Here is a 20,683-nt window from a genome sequence, read left to right as displayed (position 1 = left end):
TGTTTTCTGCTTAAAATAGGACTTTTATAATTATAAGATGTTGAACGTAAGTCCCATGGTAACCATAATAAAATTTCTATAGAAGATACACAAAAGAAAAAGAGAAAGGAATCAAAGTATATCACTATAATAAAAATCAATAAAATATAAAAGAGAATAGCACGAGATAAAAAAGGGACAAAAGAGCTTTAAGACAGAAAACAATGAACAAAATGGCAAAAGTAAGTCTTGCTCTATCAATAATAACTTTAAATTTAAGTAGATTGAACTTCTCAATCAAAAGACATAAAGTGGCTGAATGAATTAAAAACAAACCAAAGAAAAGAAACAACTATATGCTAGCTATAAAAGATTCACTTTAGATTTAAGGACACACATAGGGTGAAAGAGAAGGAACGGAAAATGATATGCCATGCAAATGGTAGCTAAAAAAGAACAGGGGTGGCTATACTTACATCGGACAAAATATACTTTTAGTATAAAACTGTCATAAGCAACAAATAAGGGCATTATATAGTAATAAAAGGGTCAATTTACCAGGAAGATATCACAATTATAAGTATATGTGCATCCAACATCAGAGCACCTAAGTATATAAAGTAAACATTAACCAAACTCAAGAGAGAAAATATACAGCAATATAATTATAGTAGGAAACTTCAATACCCTACATTACATTCCATAATGGATAGAACATCTAGACACAAAATCAGTAAGGAAACAGCAGACATGAACAACATTATAGATCAAACAGACCTAGCAGACATATACAGAACATTCTACCCAATAACAGCGGAATAAACATTCTTCTCAAATGCATAAAACATAAAAATACTACTCTAGCATTCCCTCTGCCCTGTATGTGTAAAAACTGGTCATCAAGAAATCATCCAACTTACCTTGTTTGAGTGTAGATCATAAGACCCTCATTCCAAAGAGGGTCCCTGCCCCATACCCAGAAGAAAGAAATGCATGCTTAGAGAGGCCAAGAAGAATCTAGGCAGACAGGCCTTGTTGTGTTTCCCCACTCAATGTGTAAACATTAGATTATACCCTTTTTGTCCAATCACATTTCTACACTGCTATTCACACTTTGTTGAACCTAAGCATAAAAATAGACAATTTTCTCTATCTTTGGGTCTTCATCCTAAGGCTTTAATGAATACAAGTTCTATGAAATTATATGCCTTTTCTCCTATTAATATGTCTTTTGCTTGTTGATTTTTCAGCAAACAATCAAGGGAACACGGTCTTGGCCCCTACAGTGCCAACTGGATGGACTCTAGAGTGGGGATTCTGTTTGCTGAACTTGATTCCTCCTGTGAGACCATCAAAAGTTATCCACACAAACTTCTGCTTACATATGGTAGCTCAAGTCCACAAGAGGATAAATTCCTTGAGTTTACTGGTATTCCATAGGAAACGTATCCCAAGTGGCCCATCACCACTTACTTGAGCTTTCCTCAGTCTCATCTTCTTTTTCCTCCACTTTGATTTGTACTGTTGAGGAAAGAAAACAGTACAGCAATTATTTAAATGCCTGTACAATTGTTAGTAAGTGGTTTTTACTTTTATTGTTTTTGTCATAATGTTTTTGTGCGGTTAATACAATTTTTCCATAAACTTGTCAAAATAAGCATGATTTATTAAAGATATACAGCTACAGCATCTCATACAATGCCATGCAAAGATTTTTCTATTTCATAATTTTCAGGGATTTGCAAAACATAACAGTTATAAGCCCAATTCAAAGTTATAAGGTATCAGCTCAATTCAAAATAACTTCAACCAAAATAAATTCTGTATTGCAATAAGTCGACTTGGGGTTTGTTGGGTTATTTTATTTCATGAGAAATTGAATTGTTAATAAAGCTATATCCACATGCCTGTACCAATTAGGTTAATAACCAAATTAACTACTTAAAAATAGAGAATAATTTATTCCAAACACTTTTACCAAGCATGAAAAAGTCTTTAGAAAAATGCTTAAAGCCAGATCTTTTCTATTTCAATTATTTTTATAGGTATTATATTAATATAGCCTACATTTCCCAATATGTGATTCCCTTTGGCAATATGGAGATAGGTAATTTTACAGTTCTTTCCAAGACAAAGGACACTTTTTCTATTTATTCCTCACCCCATACACATACAGCATCTTCTTTTTAGCTTTGCTTCATTTTTATAAAGGCATATAAAAGTTTTATAACATTTTTAACACTACAGTAATATGAAAAAATATATTTATTGGCATATTTTTTCTTTTGTCAACTTAATGTTCATTCATCACAGGTTTCCTGCCTTGGAAAAATTAGAATATTTCCTAGTAATCAAGGTCTATTAACTTGCTTATAAAACATGAATTTTATCATATTTTTATTTAAGGTGGAATGGCATTTGTCCAAAAAAGCAAAGATGACAAACAATGTTGCTGTGAACAGATGAAACAACCTCTGGTTTTGTTTCTGTTCACTCACTGTCAAAGGTTATTATTCAGAATTTGACAGGCATATTGAAAAGGCAACACATGCCAAGAGTGTAAATTCCATTCACAAAGAAAATTATTGTAAAAGCACTTTTTGCCTTTAAACAGCATCTGGGTAAAAAATTTTAGAATATGCAAAAATGTTATCACTCAACATCAGCCACAGAATGTGAAAATAAATGTTCTTTTGTTCAAAGTGAACATATGCCTTCTGTTGCAGGCTGCAACTGAATCTACACAGGACAAAGATCTTTATGTCACTACTGAAAGTTTGCAATAATGAAGGCAGACACTTCTAAGGAGATATTCCACATTCTACAATAGGTCATGGTCTTTTATTTGCAATTAATGTCACCACTAAGCTTCTTCAGTCAAAGAAGGATTCTCTAGGAAAGAATTTTAATGATATAAGATTAATATTGGAGCAGGGTCTTATCAGTTATATATAAAGAGAAAACAGCTGAGGACAAAGAGCAAATGCTGACCTACAGCCTACTTTGCAATATGCACAGCCAAAGCAAATTTTTAAAACATTTGCACAATGTATTAGGCTGATTTGTGATGATTATTTCACTAGAATGTGATAATATAAAGTTAATTAAATAAAATAGAAAAACCTACTAAATGAACAAAAGTATAAGGAAATCTTTAGGAAAGATTATATATTAAATAAAAAGAGCAGAATAAGGTATCCCAAGCTAAAGAGATAAGCAACAACTCAGTTTCCTCTAATAACCAAGGGAGAGAAAAAGCAGGGCTAGAGTCATGAATCATCTTCTCTGGCACAGAAAGAATAGTTTATAAATAACCATTAAATAAAACCTAAAAGTCCATAAGGGAAGATATTCCCTGTGGTGGCAAGTAGAGAACTAAAACAGAGCTGTGATTTCTCCGTGATGCAATGAAGAATGCTGCAGAAATGACCCAGTCCCTCCTCTTGAGTTGGTTTTCCAATAGTGATTCTGGTCTGTGCATGATCATCTCCACATTCTCCTTAGGTGCCTTCTTTGCTTAACAGCATTCCTTTGTCTGATCATGGAACAGTCATGTTTTATAGACATTGTGATAATACTTGTTTTGTTCTTGATTCAAACCCTCAGCAAAGGCGTCATAAGCATCAAGAACCAAATAGCAGCACTATGACCAGGAGATTTAAGACACTATCAAGATCCTCAGAGCAAGCTCGATTTTAATGGAACATTATTTGGCCTGAAAAGTAACTATCAGCACTGGCCTATATCTCCTTCAACTTAAAGCAGTGCTAAAGAACTATGTTAAGAACTCCCTCCAAGACAAAAACCTGTGCGAAGAGATAGCTCAGAATACTTGAATGGGAGCTACAAACCCTTTCCTTTCTCAGACAATCTCTGAGATGGCCTGTTGCCATTCCTTCTCTCAGCAGTCCCTAGTACCTTATTCCCAGTCGTATGATCTCTTCATGCCTCAGCTGCTCCCCAATGCCCATTGATCATGCACTTTAAAAATAACCTTCTCTCCTGGAGAGTGATGGGAGGATAGCGAAGGAAGAGGAGGGGAAGTCTGTCAAAATGTTGGAGGCAGCAAGCAAAACTGCATCGAAGTATGTGTAGTTAAAAGAGGAATATGCAATAGGAGCAGATGAACTCCTAGGCAACCCAGATCCTCATTTCATGCAGATAGACTCAGTAATTAAAAACAGTAAAAAGAAACAACAGCAAAATGTCACATTTCAGAGGCATAGGAGTCGTTCAGAAAAGTGGATGTTGTTCTGGGGCTTCTTTTTTAATCTATAATGCTGAAAGTAGTTTATGCTTCTTCAGGATAACACAGTGACCAAGTGGCCAGAAGAGTTGAATGGTATTGCCTTTTTCTCTGACCCACATTTACTTCTTGAAGCAATGTTTATAGCTCCAGGTTATTACTTTGGAAACTGAAAATTCACTTATTGAATTACCATTTATTGTGTGCTCACAAAGGAATACAGAGAAAATGCTCTTGGATAAGGGTTTGTAGACAGTAAAAGAAAATACCACTGCCTTTAATGAGTCTTACTATTTGATTCAAAAGAATGACTTTATAGGCCAGGCGCAGTGGCTCACGCCTGTAATCCCAGCACTTTGGGAGGCCGAGGTGGATGGATCACTTGAGGTCAGGGGTTCAAGACCAGCCTGGACAACAAGGTGAAACCCCGCCTCTACTACAAACACAAAAATTAGCTGGGCTTGGTGGCAGGTGCCTGTAATCCCAGCTACTCAGGGGGCTGAGTCAGGAGAATCACCTGAACCCAGGAGGCAGAGGTTGCAGTGAGCCGAGATTATGCCACTGCTCTCCAGCCTGGGCCACAGAGTAAGATTCCCTCTTAAAAAAAAAAAAAAATGGCCGAGGCGGGTGGATCACGAGGTCAGGAGATCGAGACCATCCTGGCTAACACGGTGAAACCCCGTCTCTACTAAAAATCTAAAAAATTAGCCGGGTGCGGTGGCGGGCACCTGTAGTCCCAGCTACTCGGGAGGCTGAGGCAGGAGAATGGTATGAACCTGGGAGGCGGTGCTTGCAGTGAGTCAAGATAGCTCCACTGTACTCCAGCCTGGGAGAAAGAGCAACACTCCGTCTCAAAAAAAAAAAAAAGAATGACTTTATAACAGTAAGGTTTGAGATTAGGTATGGGTCTCTTATCCAGCCTACTTGAGCTGCAACAGCAATGTATTATTTAGCTCTTTTGTGTTTCTTCTAAGGATTCTTTTTTGTGTACAAAGAATGTCAACGTTGGCCCTTCTCATACAAATTGGATGTCTTTTACCTCAAACTAAACTTTCTTGATAGGGATGTTAATCAATGGCATGACAGGCATAAATGAACCCATGTCATCCCTGTAGGATGTGAGAGAAATAGAGAAATCAAGGATAGCAACAGGTTCTTTATTTGAGCACCTGGAGAATGGAATTACAGGAAAAGAAGATGGAAGACTGTAGGGAGAATAGCTTAGGTAGGAGCTGTTAAAGATCAGGAGTTTAATCAGATCCGTTGGATTTCGGGTGCCATCTAGACATCCAAGCATGACATTAAGTAGGCAGTTGAATATTTGAGCCTGGAGTTCAGAAGAAAGGTCTGGACTGGAAATATGAATTAGGGAATAATCAGCATAAACATTGTATTTAAAGCCATAAGACCAGATGAGATAGCAAACAAAATGAGGGTATACAAAACAGAAAAAGGAGACTCAAAATGGTGAGGAACAGGAGAAGAACAAACTGAAGAAATTAAAAATGAACAATCAGCTCTTAAGTAGAAGGAAAATCAGAGATTGTGGACGGCAGAAGATGTGCATCAGAGACATATCGTAAGTTGCTAAATACAATGAGGACTGAAAATTGACCACTGGATTTGACAATGTACAGATATTGATGATCTTGGCAGGCATATGTTTAGTGCAGTTGTGTGGACAAAAAGCTGAATTCAAGCGGCTTTATGAACTGATGGGCAGTGAGTAAAAGGATACAGCTATTTTTGCTAGTTAGAATGGTCTTATATGCTGTTAAGAAAGATCTAATGAGAATTGAGAAATTGAAGATGCAGGCTATGAAATGAACCACCTATAATGTAAAGCAAACAACACGAATTAGATTATTAATTCCTCAGTTTTATTTCTGCTTTTGGTTTATCCCTGGGCTGTGCTTCTCTGACTGATACTTTGTTAAAAGACTGAACAACTTACTAATATACCTCTTGCTTAGATTTGAGTCCACTATAGAAATTCAAAAGTATGGAATTAAAAGATGGGGTAGGGAGAAGAAAAGAAAGAAAAAGAATGAGAGGAGAAAGGAGAGAAACAGAAAGAGAAGTAAAAGAATAAATACGGGGTGAGAATTACAGTAAATGATACTGGAGAAGAATAAATATACAGCAAAATTTTGCGTTTTAGTCTTGCTACATATGACAAATAAATATTTTTAATATTTTTTATATATATATATATATATAATGTGTAACCTCAGGTTAACTAAACTCAGACCACCTTCAGCTATCTGTACTATTAGTATTTTGCTTTAACAAGAATTTGAAGGTGAAAAGCTAGAAAATGTGAATAAAATAATTTTTAAGATAAAGTGAAATTTGTCATATTTCATAAGGAAATTATGAGCCCCTTAACAAAAACGTGAAATCTCTCTTCTCAAGGGGGAAAAAAAGAGAGAAAAGGGAAGACAGACCAGTGAAACTATAAAAAATAAGCTATGATTTTTTAAAAAAACTCTTTAAAAGGCAGCATTCTTATGAATACACACTGTGTAATATTATACTCTGAAAACTCTAGATATAAGGTCATTCAGTTGCCCCTCAAATTACTAATTTCTGATTATAGCAATACAAATGATGGGGATGCATATTTTGATCTGAAGAAAATTACACATGTGTATGCAGTATATGTATATAAGCTATGCCAAGAACAGCATTTAGATATTTTGCTTTTCTTAAAACCAAACAAAAAGTAAATCAATCCAAATTTCAAAAGGAATGAGTAAGATTAGCCCTAAAGAAGACTAAAGAATTGCCCAACAATGGGCCACTTGGATGCTAGACTGAGTCACCAAATCATATTCAGGCATCATCTCCATACAGAGAATGGCCCAGGATATGGTTCAAATTTGTGCCAAAATCTCATGTCTAATTGTAATCCCCAGTGTTGGAAGAGGTGCCTGGTGGGAGGTGACTGGATCATGGGCACAGACTTTCCCTTTGCTGTTCTTGGAATAGTGAGTTCTCACAAGATCTTGTTTAAAAGTGTGTAGCACCTTCCCCTTCTCTCTCTTGCTCCTGCTCCGGCCATGTAGGAGGTACCTCCTTCCTCAACTTTGCCTTTTGTCATGATTGTAAGTTTCCTGAGGCCTCCATGAGGAGGCTGGATAGCAGAAAGCAGCCATGCTTTCTGTACAGCCTGCAGAACCACGAGCCAATTAAACCTATTTTCTTTACAGGTTACCCCGTCTCAGGTAGTTCTTTATAGCAGTGCAAGAATGGGCTAATACAGCCCAACACTCTGAATTTATGATAACACTATTGGTGGTTGTGAAGTAGGCAACAGAAGCTACTGCATACAAAACTGAATAAAAATAATAGGGTGCAATTCTTCTTACTCTAGAATAAAATATACCCAAGATTATTAAATCTCACTCAGGTTAACTAAGCAGCTCCCTTTATCTTTGCTACTTCTAGGTCAGGACAAAAAGAAGCTCGTGCCATTTGTTTATAACAATCCCAAGTCCTTCAAATGGTGGAATTAAACATAATATTTCAGAAACCATTGAATGAAGAGAATAATTATGTAATTCTTACATAAATCAAATACCTTAATAAACCTGTAAGCTATAAGACATTTAAAATATTATCAGGAGTGAGAAACACAGAATGAGATCATTACACTTAAATATCATCAAAGTATCTGGGGATAAGATTTAATGAGACAGACGTAGGCTGATATTTCTTCTGTGTGTACCAGTATCTTATCTTCCTTAAGACCAGTTTTGTGAAAACCAGAGGGCACAGACATTTAAAAAAAACCCTACTGGAAACTTGTCTAATAAATGCCCCCAAAACTGGTCATATTTTCAAATATTATAATATCTTGGAGATACTAAATAGTTATTTTCAATCTCTGTGGTTTCAAATTGCAAAGAGAATAATAGTTTTGGTTTTTGATAGGACTCACCAATCCAAAAGAGGGAGGCAGGCAAAAATTACAACTGTTATAATAGCTGTCATTCTTCAATGTTTTTCCTTCTAGATTACACTCATTTTTTGAGACTCTTTGGGCCCTCAGAAGTAGAAAATAAATAGCTGCTGATGCCTGCTTTATTAAAAACACAATATAAAATAGTTGATAAATATAATATAGTTGATAAATAGAACAGGATGAAGCCTACGGAGAAACACATTTTACTCTGAGGTCACAGAGAGAGGATGCTAACTCTGAGGCAAACAGAAAGAACAAAAATAGAAAATCTACTCAAAATAAAGATCCCCATTCTATCCTTTTACAATGGAAATAAATCTTTTTTATATACGTAAGAAGGAGGGGAAAGGGATGCACACCAATTTTTTTTGCACGTTTTCCTTCTGCTGTTATTGTACGTGAAATTATAATTAAACACAGGCTGAGTGAAGTGGGTTGCTGGTATGTTTCCAAATTCTACCACCCCTGAGCTAGAAGAGCAAATATGAAATGTGAAGCCTGGTTCTGCAAATGGCAAATTACATGCTGGAGTATTTGTGAGAAACTGCAATTAGGTATTTCACGACACCATCAGTCTACAGAAAGAACAAAAACAGCTCTTACTCTATGTGGTTTGGAGGGTTGGCTTTTTCAAAAAAAAACTATACATATTCAATAAATAAATAGCTATTTACAAAGACATTTAGAGCCCTCTGTGGTTATGCAAAAGTAAGTGGTGAGTCTTGCATTTTCTTTGCATTTAGATTGTTTGAGGGAGGGAACATTTCTTATTTAACCATGCTGTCATAATATATATTCAGAGTGTATGCTTTCACATTGCAATTACCACCATAAAGGGCAACCACTGTAAATAAGTGTGGTAAAATGAAATACATTATCTTGTGTGAGGTTTTCTGGTTAAAATCTTTTCTAGTAATAGGATACCAAAATAACAACCAGATGAAAATACAAATGTGCATTATAACCTCTTAGCAGCTATGCTTATATCCTTGGGTTATTTAGGACAAAAAGGAATCTTTCTGTCCACCATAGCATTTTTGCAATATTCCAACTCAGGAAGAAGAATGGTTGTCAGGGTTCATGGATAAGCAAACAAAATGAAACAAACAAAAAACACTAAAGAATTGTGAAAGAACTGAAAGAAGAGGATTGTTCCTAAGGCATAAAGAAGCATAAAAGGCTGGCTGAACTCTGTACACATCTTTACCCTTCCTTTGTAGCACTGCTTTTGTTCACATTAGAGATGCTAATTATTGCTCATTAGCATACATTAGCAAATGTTAATGAGTGTCTTCCAAAGAACAAAAGGCAGTGGGGGCAGGGTAGAATCAGGGTGAAGGCTTAGCAGTGAGGGAAGGGCTACAACAGAAGAGAGACAAAGAGAAAAAGGAAATGAGAGCAACATAGGACTTAGATTCATAGTTTCCTAAAATTTGGAAGATCTATCTTCCTGACAAAATAGTAATAGCACCAAGAAAAGTGAAATAATCTACTTCATTTTTTCTATAAAACTAGAAAAAGCAAGTCATTAACTAGAATAAATCCATTTTTTTCCTGCTCTTTAGCTGTTAGGAGAAAATCACACTTCATAGGACTTGCTACCTAACCAGGAATATGAGTTAACACAGTCATCACTTAACGAAAAAGAATTCTGAATTCTAGTTATTCTCAATTTGTCCTAATTTTTTCTCTCACAGGCTCAACTTGCAATATTCAGGAAGACTAAACCTATATATAATTTGTATATGGCATGTAATATAATTAAAATAATTCACATAGAATGTGGTATACGTATTAATTTATATCCTAGAGGAAGCTAGTTAATATTTGAGTACTCCAGTTAAGGATTGACAATGTTAGAATGGAGATTTGACACCTAAAATACTGGAATCAGGAGCACTTCAGCCATCTCTATCTTAGACTAGCACCAGATGGCTTGTTAGTTGGAACAATGCTTATTAGAAGTAAATTTTGTGAAATTAAATGTGATTGAGATATGTGGATTTGCTAGAAATATTATTTCTGCACCCTGTCTTTGTATACAAAGGGTCATGTTAGCCTCAATAATCTCATTTTGGAATAGTAGGCACTGTACACCCAGGAATCCCAAATAGTTACTTGTCTTGCCATTTAATGGAGAATTGTTTTATCTGATAAGACCTCTGTGAAATAGGCATACTCCAGTTCCTGCCCATGAAAGGGTCAGGGAAAATTTCCTGCTTCATTACTATAGATTGAAAGCTTATGTTCCCCAAAATTCATATGTTGCAAGATAACCCCCAATACAATGGTATTGTTAGGTCATGGGATGAAACCTTCATGAATGGATTAGTGCCATTATAAAGAAGGCTCCAGAAACTTTATTCATTCTTTCCGCCATATGGAGACACAGCAAATGGATGGCTGTCTATGAACCAGAGTGTAGGCTCTCACCAGACACCAAATCTGCCAGCAGTGCCTGGATATTGGACTTTCCAGCTTCCAGAACCATGAGAAATAAATATCTGTTGTTTATAAGCTACCTAGTCTATGATATTTTGTTATAGTAACCAGAGTAGGACAATTATATGTTGCACTCTGTACAAATAACAAATGCTCTTGTTTAAGTGAAGCCAGTTGGGCAACAGGAAACAGAAGAAGATGGATGGGTTGGTAAGAAAGCAAAAGAGAGAGGGGCCTATAGACCTGGGCAAATACTCTGGAGTTAGGAAATAAAGGTCTAGAGAAAAAGAAAGTCTTGAGGGAGAAAGAGAAAACAGAAAATTATGTTTAATAACTTATGCTGAACTCAGTGAGATATTAAACACAAGCATGAAAAAAATGAACCCATTTGTCCCAATAAAAAGATTGTTGTAAATATGAGAAAAGAATGGGAGACATGCATTGTTATAAGTATGCTTATGAATAGCAGGGGCAAACTGAAAGTCTTTGGGGTCAAACTTATTGGGGGCTTGAAAATGAAAGAACATTGATTAAAACAGCATGAATGCTAGAGGAAAACAAAAGAAAGAAACTAGGTAAATACAGACTTTGGTGGGATGGGAGTTGGGAAGGTCACAAACAAACATACTAAGAATTTTTGTCTCAACACATAACATAGTTGCTTGGCATAGACACTAACGGTAATATTATTAGAATAAAGAAAAGAATTTATGTGTATGATTCCACTCCTGGGATCATTTTAGCCGTGATTGTAAAATATTTTACATGAAGATTACAATGAGAGATTTCTAATTGTCTTATTTTCTGAAGAACATCAAAGTGAAAAGTGGTCAAATCATGTATCTCACAAGGGTCAACTAATTCCTGAGTGAAACTAATGACTTTATGAAAAACATAATAAATACAGTCTATAATAATAGAATTGAGAATATATATGTACATATTATATATAAACAAATACAGCTTTTTTAAAAAGCTAAAAATTAAGATCCTTCTTTGTGCCAAGTACTCTTATTTCATTTTATGCTTGTAATAATATAATATGATAGTTATTACTCACACTGCTTTACTGGTGAGAAACCTGAGGCTCACAAACATTAACTGACTTGCTAAAGTCTGCATAGTAAGAAAGTGGCAGAACTAGAATTCAAACTCGTAGGCATGAGTCTGAACTCTGAAACTCATATTCTTAAATAATATAATTCATTATTGCTCTAAAATAGAACGTTGTCTTCAATGTGGAAATGGGAAAGCTATCTCAGGATACATATCCAAGATTTATCTGTGCCTGAGGAGACTGACTACTGAGATCAATAAATTCTAGTTAACTCCTTCATTCTAGCAAAGAAACTCTGAATAGACACGGGTCAAATGATTTGACAAAAACCATACAACCAATAAGTGGCATAACCAAGATTTAAATTCTAGTCTTCTATTTCCACCTCCAGGGTTGCTTTCATACCATGCTGCCTCAGTTACATTGATTGCAAAATTTTACCCAAAAGGTGCGAAAGTGTATTGTAAAATCAGCAATGAAAAATACAAGCACCTCATTTCATGGTGAGTCTGAAATGGAACATGTACGTAGACCCAAATTCAAGTTCCTGCCATCAATCTTATTCTTTACATGGGCAAAGCTTGGTTAAAAACAATAAATATATAAAAATGAATGCACAGACACCACACTTTATTCATCAGGCTAAACACCATTCATATTAGCACCTCTCACAGGATCTTGTTCAGAGTGTTAACACGGAAGATGCTCAATGGTTACTTGATCAATCAATGAGTTAAGCCAGCATGAATACTAAACAGGAACAGACAGGGAAGGTCAAAACATGAGTCTGCATTCAGAGAAAATCATATTGTGAAAGAGGCAATCCCAACATTTTTCAGTTTGGGTTGTCAGAGTGGGGAGAAATGATAGGGTATTAATAATTGATTGTCTATATGTGAGTCATAGTCTAAGGATAATCTCATCTCTTGTCATTTAGTAAATATATATGGAGCACTTATTCCTTGCAAGGCCCGGTGCCCCATATTGGAGAGAATGCACAGATTAGTAAGAAAGTGTGGAAGTGATTTTTATGTGTCGATTCGGCTGGGCCAAAGTGCCTAGATATTTGGTGAAAGATTATTCTGGGTGTGTCTGTGAGGATGTTGCTGAATGAGATTAACCTTTGCACTGGTAGACTGAGGAAATCAGATTCCTTCTCCTTTGTGGGTGAGCTTCATCTAATCCACTGGAGGCCTGAAAAGAACCAAAGGCTGAGCAAGACAGAATTTTCTCTCTCTGCCTAAAGGTCTCTGAGCTGGGACATCTGTCTTCTCCCCTCTTCAGACTCTGAGTGGAACTTACACAATGAGGACTCTGGGTTCTCAAGCCTTTGGCCTGCAGATTTTGAGACTTTTTAGCCTCCATGGACCAGTTCTTTTGTGTGTGTGTGTATGTGTGTGTGTAATTTCTGTTCCCCTAGAGTGCCCTGGCTAACAAAGGAAGTCTCTGCCCTCAAGATTACCTTGATGAAAGCAGTCAAGTACAATAAGAAGACACCTGATATAATTATTTAGTAAATTCCACCAGAGAAATACAGGCAAAAGACCTATGAGAGAGAAAGGGAAAGACAGAGAGAGAGAGAGATCCGGTTCATTAGGGAGTTTCAGGATATTTGCTTTTTGTTATATTTCTTCAAATGTTTCTAGAAACAGGCAGAAGATTAATCAATACACATAAACACAGATTTCGATACCTAATTTCCTTTGGATGAATCTCAATTTCTTCAAGATCATGGCCATGGAGAACAGAGTTTGTCCTGACTGGCCTAGTACTGAGAAATACGAATAAGAAAGTAGGACTTCTGTTTATCTGGGTCCTGAGATGATTGCATTCATCCACAGAACTAGAAAAGTCAACTCAGAGCTTTCAGGTTGTTGCCTGGCTCTAGGAGAATGAGCCTATGTTTTTGAGTCAGACAGAGACATGTTTGAGTTTTGGCTCTGCTACAATTTTATGCCATCCTGTACTGTGGCTACTTTATTTAAACTCCCTATGCCTTAGTGAAAGGAAGGAATTGTAATTATTGCATAGGGTTCCTGTGAGAACTAAATATAATAATAAATACATGCAATATACTCAATACAGTGCCTGGTACAGAACAAAGATTGTAATAGTCTACAAGGGCGTTCAAATGCTTTGACACATACCAACACACAGATTTTTGGCATCTTTAATCTAAAATTTTAGGAAGATAAGGAAAACACATCTACTTTGAGCTTTTTCTTAATACCTTAGCATCTACAAGTAGAAATATCCCATAATATTTAGTCTGAGATGATATTAGAAACCACTTCACCAAAAGATAAAGACTAGGCATAAAATATTACCCTAAATTGGTACTTATTAACTCTCTTGATGCTCTTAACTCCAACGCCAATGTCTGCTCTTGATGATGTCAACCAATATTGAAAGAAGAGGCAGCAAAATTCAAACTTGCTGTGCTGCCTTAGCCAATGGTATGTTTCCCCATCCAATTTTTTCTTGTTACCAATTGGAGGATGAATTCTAGTCCATGCTCAGATTGATCAATAAACAAAGGACCAGCAGTCATTTTGGGTACTAGTCTTTCATTGCCACAGAAATTATAAAATCAGTTCCATACAAAGAAAGAGACAAGAGTCAATGAAGTCTAGATTGGGAGATTTACACAACCTCTCTCAGCCAGCTTCAGAATTCCTTTCCTTGTCAGTACTCTGGCATTCAGAGAACAAATTATCGTGATTGTGTGGTAACAGAAAAGACAAAAAGGCATGGGGTGGGGTCACTTAGTAAGAGCTTGACAGTCTGCCAAGTCCACTAGAAGCTGGGACCTTGTACTTGCTAATATATTCAGTATCCTGATTGTAAGTGATTTTTTTGCTTTCAGTCTAAAGTAATCAATTTTATCTTCATTAAATGCCAGAGGGTTGAGACTGTAATTGTAACTATTACATCATGCAGGGAAGGACAATGGTTTGAGATCTAAACCTAGACTTTTAGCAGCCAGCTCAAAAGTAGGAAAGAAAGTTAATGTTGATGAAGAGCGACTCCTCTAAAGGAGCAACAAATACATGCAGGTGCTTTTAATTCACCATTATCCTTTTTTCCCTCACATGGGATGGAATCACTTTGGTTATTGGAATAAGCCACATCTTAGTTTCAGACAGTAAGACTAGACTACACTAAACCCATTTTTAAAAATTCAATATCATATATTTTTCAGATGACAGGAGAAATGACTAAAATTCTATTAGTAGCCTCAGAAGCTACTTAGCCTCCCCAATGTGTTCATGTGTTCCCCAAGAAATGAGTTTGTAGCTCATACCCAGCTAGAATAGACCTTCACTTCTGGTTCTTCAAGGTGATCTTACCACTCAGGCATTCATCGAATTGTTCAGCTTCACATCCTGTTGCATGTGTCATGAAATCTTACTATATGTGTATGTGTGCATATGTGTGCGTGTGCATGAGAGAGAGAGAGAATTTTAAAGATTTAGTTGAAAGATTTCTGAATCCTGGATTTATTTTCATACTTCTGCATTCTTCTTAAGCATCTTACAGTAAGATAGTTCCAAACAAAAAATTGTCTCAACTGTGTGAGCTTGGCAAAGCTGTTTGCTCACCCTAAAACACAATTATCATCAATAGCCTGATGGCTTGATATGAGATTAGCTTATTTTTTATTCATCAGCTCAGCCTGGCAGCAATGAGAGTATATTTTAATGGATTCCATGGACAAAGACCATCAGTTTTCCTCTTCATTCTGTGGTGTTGAATTCTGCCACTCTCTCTAGACCTCTTCCCCTGTCTCCCAAATCCTGGAGGATTTCTAGCAGGGAAAGGCCAAGGCAATGGATCTCAAACTTTAATGGACATCATTATCACCTGGAGAGCTTGTGAAAACACAGATTGCTGGACTTTGCCCACAGAGATTCTGGTTCAGTAGGTCTGGGATGGGCCCAGTAATTAGCTTTTCTAAAAAGCTTCCAAGTGGTGCTAAAGCTGCTAGTGGTTGGCAACCACTGTTTAAGGCACCCTGAAGGCATGGGGAAAGTTAATAAGCACCTGCTGCCTTCCTTTAGGAAACATAACTCTCATGACCTAGAAATTGTCTTTCTTTGTCTATCTTTATTTCAGTCTTACACTGTCTTGATTACTGTAGCTTTATAATGAGCTGAGGGCAAGTATATGTCTTCCAAATTTACTCTTCTTTTTCAAAGATAGTTTGCCTCTTGTAGGTCCTTTGCATTTTCATATAAATTTTAGGATTAGCTTGTCAAATTTTGCAAGGATTTTTAAAAGCCTATTGAGGTATTGATTGAAATTCTGTTGAATTATAGACCAATTTAAGGATAATTAATATCTTCACAATGTTAAATTTATCTAATTCATAAATGCGGTTTCCATTTATTTCTGCCCTCTTTAATTTCTTACAGCAATGTTTTATAGTTTTCAATGTTCAAATCTTGAGCCACTTTTGTCAGGTTTGTTCCTAAGTACTTCATAATTACTTTTTCTGATATTATAAATGATATTTTACCATTTTTAATATCTGATTGCTGCTTGCATACAGTGGTCTGCAGTTTTGTTTTCTTGGAATGTCTTTTTCTGGTTTTGGATAGAGTAGCACTGGCCTCAGGGAGAGTTGGGAAATACTTCCTCCTCTTCAATTTCCTGGAAAAGTTTACGCAGAATTAGAATTACTTTCTCCTTAAATATTGGGTACAATTCTCTAGGGAAGCAATCAGAGCTTGGAATACGTTTTGTAGGATAATTTTTAACTATCAGCTTAATTTCTTTAATAGATATACAGCTACTAAGATTATCAATTTCTTCCTGAATGAACTTTGGTAGATTGTGTCATAAGTAATTTGTGAATTTATCTAAGTTGTCAAATTCATTGGCCTGAGTTTTTTATCATATTATCTTATTATCCTTTTACTATCTGTAGAATGTGTAATGATGCCAGCTTTCTCATTTCTGTCTTCTGTTATTAGATGAATAAATGTTATATTAAAGTTATTTATTTTTGGGTGCTACATATAAAGTATAAAAAAAGGAAATTTTTTCTTCTTGATAAATTCCTAATCAGTCTTGACCAGTGGTTTATCAATCTTACTGATTTGTATAATAACAAGTTTTGGGTGTTATTAAATTTTGTTTTGTTTTGTTTTTCTGTTTTCTACTTTATTGATTTCAGCTCTGGTCTTTAATACTTACTTTCTTCTGCTTATTTTGGATTTATTTGCTCTTGTTTTTCTAGTTTATTCAGGTAGAAACTGAGATCACTGGCTTGAGATCTTCTTTTCTAGTATAGGTCTATACTATTATAAATTTTCCTCTAAATACTGCTGTTGTTGCATCTCAAAAGTTTTGAAATGTGTGTTTAATTTAGTTCAAACACTTTCAAATTTCTATTTTGATTTCTTATTTGACCCTGGGTCATTTAGAAGTATGATATTAGTTACCAAATATTTGGGGATTTGCCAGGTATCTTTTGCTATTAATTTCAAGTTTAATTCCATTGTAGTTACAGAATATACTTTGTATTAGTTGAATTATTTTAAGTCTGTTGAGATTTATTTATGGCTTAAATATAGCATATCATGCTAAATATTCTGTGTTCTCTTGAAGAAAATGTGTATTCTGCTGCTTTTAGCTGATGTGTTGTGTGTGTGTGTGTATATATATATATACACATATGTGTGTGTGTGTGTGTGTGTGTGTTGCCCAGGCTTGTCTCGAATTCCTGAGCTCAAGGCCTGCCAAAGTGCTGGAATTACAGGCATGAGCCCCAAGCCTGGCCCCATAAATATTAATTAATTCAAGGTGATTGATAATATTTTGGAGGTTTTCTGTATCCTTACTGATATTTTTGTCTGTTTATTCTATTAATTATTCAGAAAAAGTCCTGAAATCTGACTATAACAGTGGATTTGTCTATTTGTATTTGAAGTTATATCAGCATTTTCTTTACGTATTTTAGAGTTCTGACATTAGGTGAATAAATGTTTAAATTTGTTATTTCCTTTTTATAAATTTACATCTATTATTATGAAATAATGAAATAATGTTCTTCATCCCTGGTGGTATTAATATTATTTGCTCTGCAGTCTAATTTACTCAATATTAATATGGCCACTCCACTCTCTTTTTGATTAGTTTAAAATAGTATGTCTTTTTCCATCCTTTTATCTTTTACCTATTTGTATTTTTATACTGAAAATGGCAATATTTTCTTATAGGCAAGATATAGTTGGATATTGGTATTTTATTCAATTGGACCATTTTTAACTTTTAATTGGGGTATTTAGGCCATTTACATTTAATATGAATATCTAAGTGATGAGTTTATTCTCTTACCATTTAATATTTTTGCAGATTGAATTAATTTAATTTTATAAGGAATTTAGAAACCGTGAGCAAATATTTATATTTCATTAAAAAAACAAAGTCTGTGTATCATTCAAATTTTAAAAGTCAGCGAGACACTAAAAAAATGTACTAAGTAATATGTTTCGTTTTAGAACAAAATATTATCAGTGGCTCATCATAACTGATATATGAACACAAAGAAAATGCTAAAAAGATGTAAAACTGAATCTCAAAGTGATCCAGTTGGATGAAGGGAGCACCAGTTGTCACCAATGTGGGACTGCCATATATTCTACTGAAGGAAACAAACTACCACTAGGTGATAAAGATAAGCAAATAAATAAACTGGGGAAGAAAAGGATCCCATGATTCCTGGAATGCTACAGTAAATGGTTTATTTGTTTCTGTTGTTACATGTGTTTCATCTTTCTTCCTTTAAGAAATTAAGTGGATGTGTGAGGGATCCAAGCATATTTCCCAGTTAGATATTATTTTTTCAGTAAGGATAACTTTATATTGAAGAAATAATGATTGATACTCTCTATCATTTCAGCCACTGAATATACTATTAAAATGATTTAACAACTATACTATGCTTTGATTTTTTTCTTTTTAAAAAACTTTAAGTCAAGAATATTTAAATAATGAAAGTCTCTTAATTTAAAAAATATACAGTCATCCTTTGGTATCTGAGGGGGATTGATTCCAGGACACCCCTCAAACCCCTCCTGTATACCAAAATTAATGGATGCTCATGTTCCTACCATTTAATTTTTATTTCTCCCATCTCTTCTTTGTTTTTGGTTTCCTCTTTCAGCCTTCTTTTGGATGAATTGACTTTTCCAATGATTCCATTTTACCACCTTTATGGTATATTATCTACAACTCTTTGTGTTACTATTATAAAGTGGTTGGTTTCAGGTGATGGGTATCAAGATCTACTACCCCAAAATGTAACACCTTAGCATATTAAATATTTGAAGCTGTATGAATATGAGAAAACTGCAGAAGCAGGACTGTCACTCTGTTCTTCCCTGGCACTTCTCTGAAGCAGATCATAAGTCCCTCATGTGAGAGGTGCCCTTCCTATACCCAGAGAAAAGAAATATCCTTGTCTCTCACGACAAAAGGTCAAGGAGAAAAATGTGAACAAGCAAACCCTGCTAAATTTCCCCCAGTTTACTACCATTAGATCATAACCCCATTGTATTATATGCCCCATTATATTTCTCCATGACTATCCATTCTTCATCAAACCTACTATAAAAATACTCAGGTCTGTTTCTTTGAGTCATCTTTCCTTATGATGGCTTACTGCGTCACATAACACTTATATTAAGTAAACGTGTATGCTTCTGTGTTGTTAATCTGTTTTTTGTTATAGTGGCCTCAGCTGTGAACCCAGGATGGGTAGAAAAAGATATTTTTCATTCCCTAAGAGGGTACAGTGGTCTTTAGTCACAGTCTCTCTTCATGTGATACTACACCGTTTCATATATAGTGTAAAACCTTATACCAGTATGTTTCCATTTCTTTACTTACAGACTTTAAACTACTGTTGTCATACATGTTTTGATGTTCATTAATCCTTCTTCTACATCTAATCTGCTGCGAATCCCGTCTCGCTTATGCTTCATCTCAGATATTGTAATTTTCATCTGTAGATATTTTATTTTGTCTTTTTATCTCTTCTGTGTCCTAATTTAATCTTTCTTCTAGCCTCTTGAACATGTGTAATGGCTAGAATTGGCAGAGTTATAATTAGCTCCTTGTTTACTAATTACATCATCTGTGTCATTGATGGGGCAATTATGTGTAATGGATTTTTCTTGGAATTATGGGTATTTATTTTCATGTTTCTTTATATTCATGGTAATATTTGGTTGCATATTAGACATTATGAATTTTACCTTACTGACTGCTAGATATTTTCATATTCCTATATTCTTCAACTTTGTTCTGGTATATATTTAAGTTATCTGGAAACAGTTTTATCCTTTAGGGTCTCATTTTTTAAGTTTTGTGAGGATCAGAGCAACATTTGGTCTAGGACTAATTTTTTCTCACTGCTGAAGCAAAACCCTTCTAAGTACTCTACCTGATGGCCCATGAATTACATGGTTTTTATACTCTTTCTGGTGGAAAGAGGAGCTATTCCCAGGCCTATGTGATTCTAAGGACTTGTCCCTCTAAACCTTTTCAGAGGTTCTTTCTCCAGCCACACACATGCACTGATCATGATTCAGCAGAAGAGTCAGCAGGAACACTACAGAAATCCAGAGCTCACTCTCTGTTCAGTTTTCTTTCCTCTGGAACTCTTCCTCATGAATTGCAGCTATCTTAGTACCTGCAGACTTTCAGGTCCCTCTCCTCAACTCAGAAAGAGCAATAGTTTCCATTTGCAGCCCTTCTCTCTGCACCTTGGCCTGGAATCTCTCTCCAGGCAGTAAACTGGGGCAATCATAAGCTCACCTAATTTGTTTTCCCTCACTCAGAGGTCATTATCCTTTGTTGTCGGAGGTATAATGTCTTGAAAACTGTTGCTGTATATATCTTATCCAGTTTTTATTTATTTCACATAAAAGAGTAAATTCAGTATCTGTACTTCATCTTAACCACATTGAGAAATCTATTTGTG

At 35.4% G+C, this 20,683-nt stretch overlaps 1 protein-coding gene across 1 annotated transcript in view; it reads right to left on the bottom strand.

The window, feature by feature from the left end:
- TMC1 (transmembrane channel like 1) overlaps positions 1 to 20,683 on the bottom strand; it is a 263,253-nt gene that overhangs the window by 149,814 nt on the left and 92,756 nt on the right. The window contains exon 4 of the mRNA XM_054501938.2: positions 1,453 to 1,500. Coding sequence (XP_054357913.1) covers positions 1,453 to 1,500 — 48 coding nt within the window. The remainder of the gene's footprint in view (positions 1 to 1,452; positions 1,501 to 20,683) is intronic.

Source organism: Pongo pygmaeus, chromosome 13 (genome assembly GCF_028885625.2).
Source record: "Pongo pygmaeus isolate AG05252 chromosome 13, NHGRI_mPonPyg2-v2.0_pri, whole genome shotgun sequence".
In the NCBI taxonomy this organism is placed as follows: domain Eukaryota; kingdom Metazoa; phylum Chordata; class Mammalia; order Primates; family Hominidae; genus Pongo; species Pongo pygmaeus.
The sequence above is the reverse complement of the archived record's forward strand: the minus strand, read 5'-3'. Positions and strand labels throughout refer to the sequence as shown.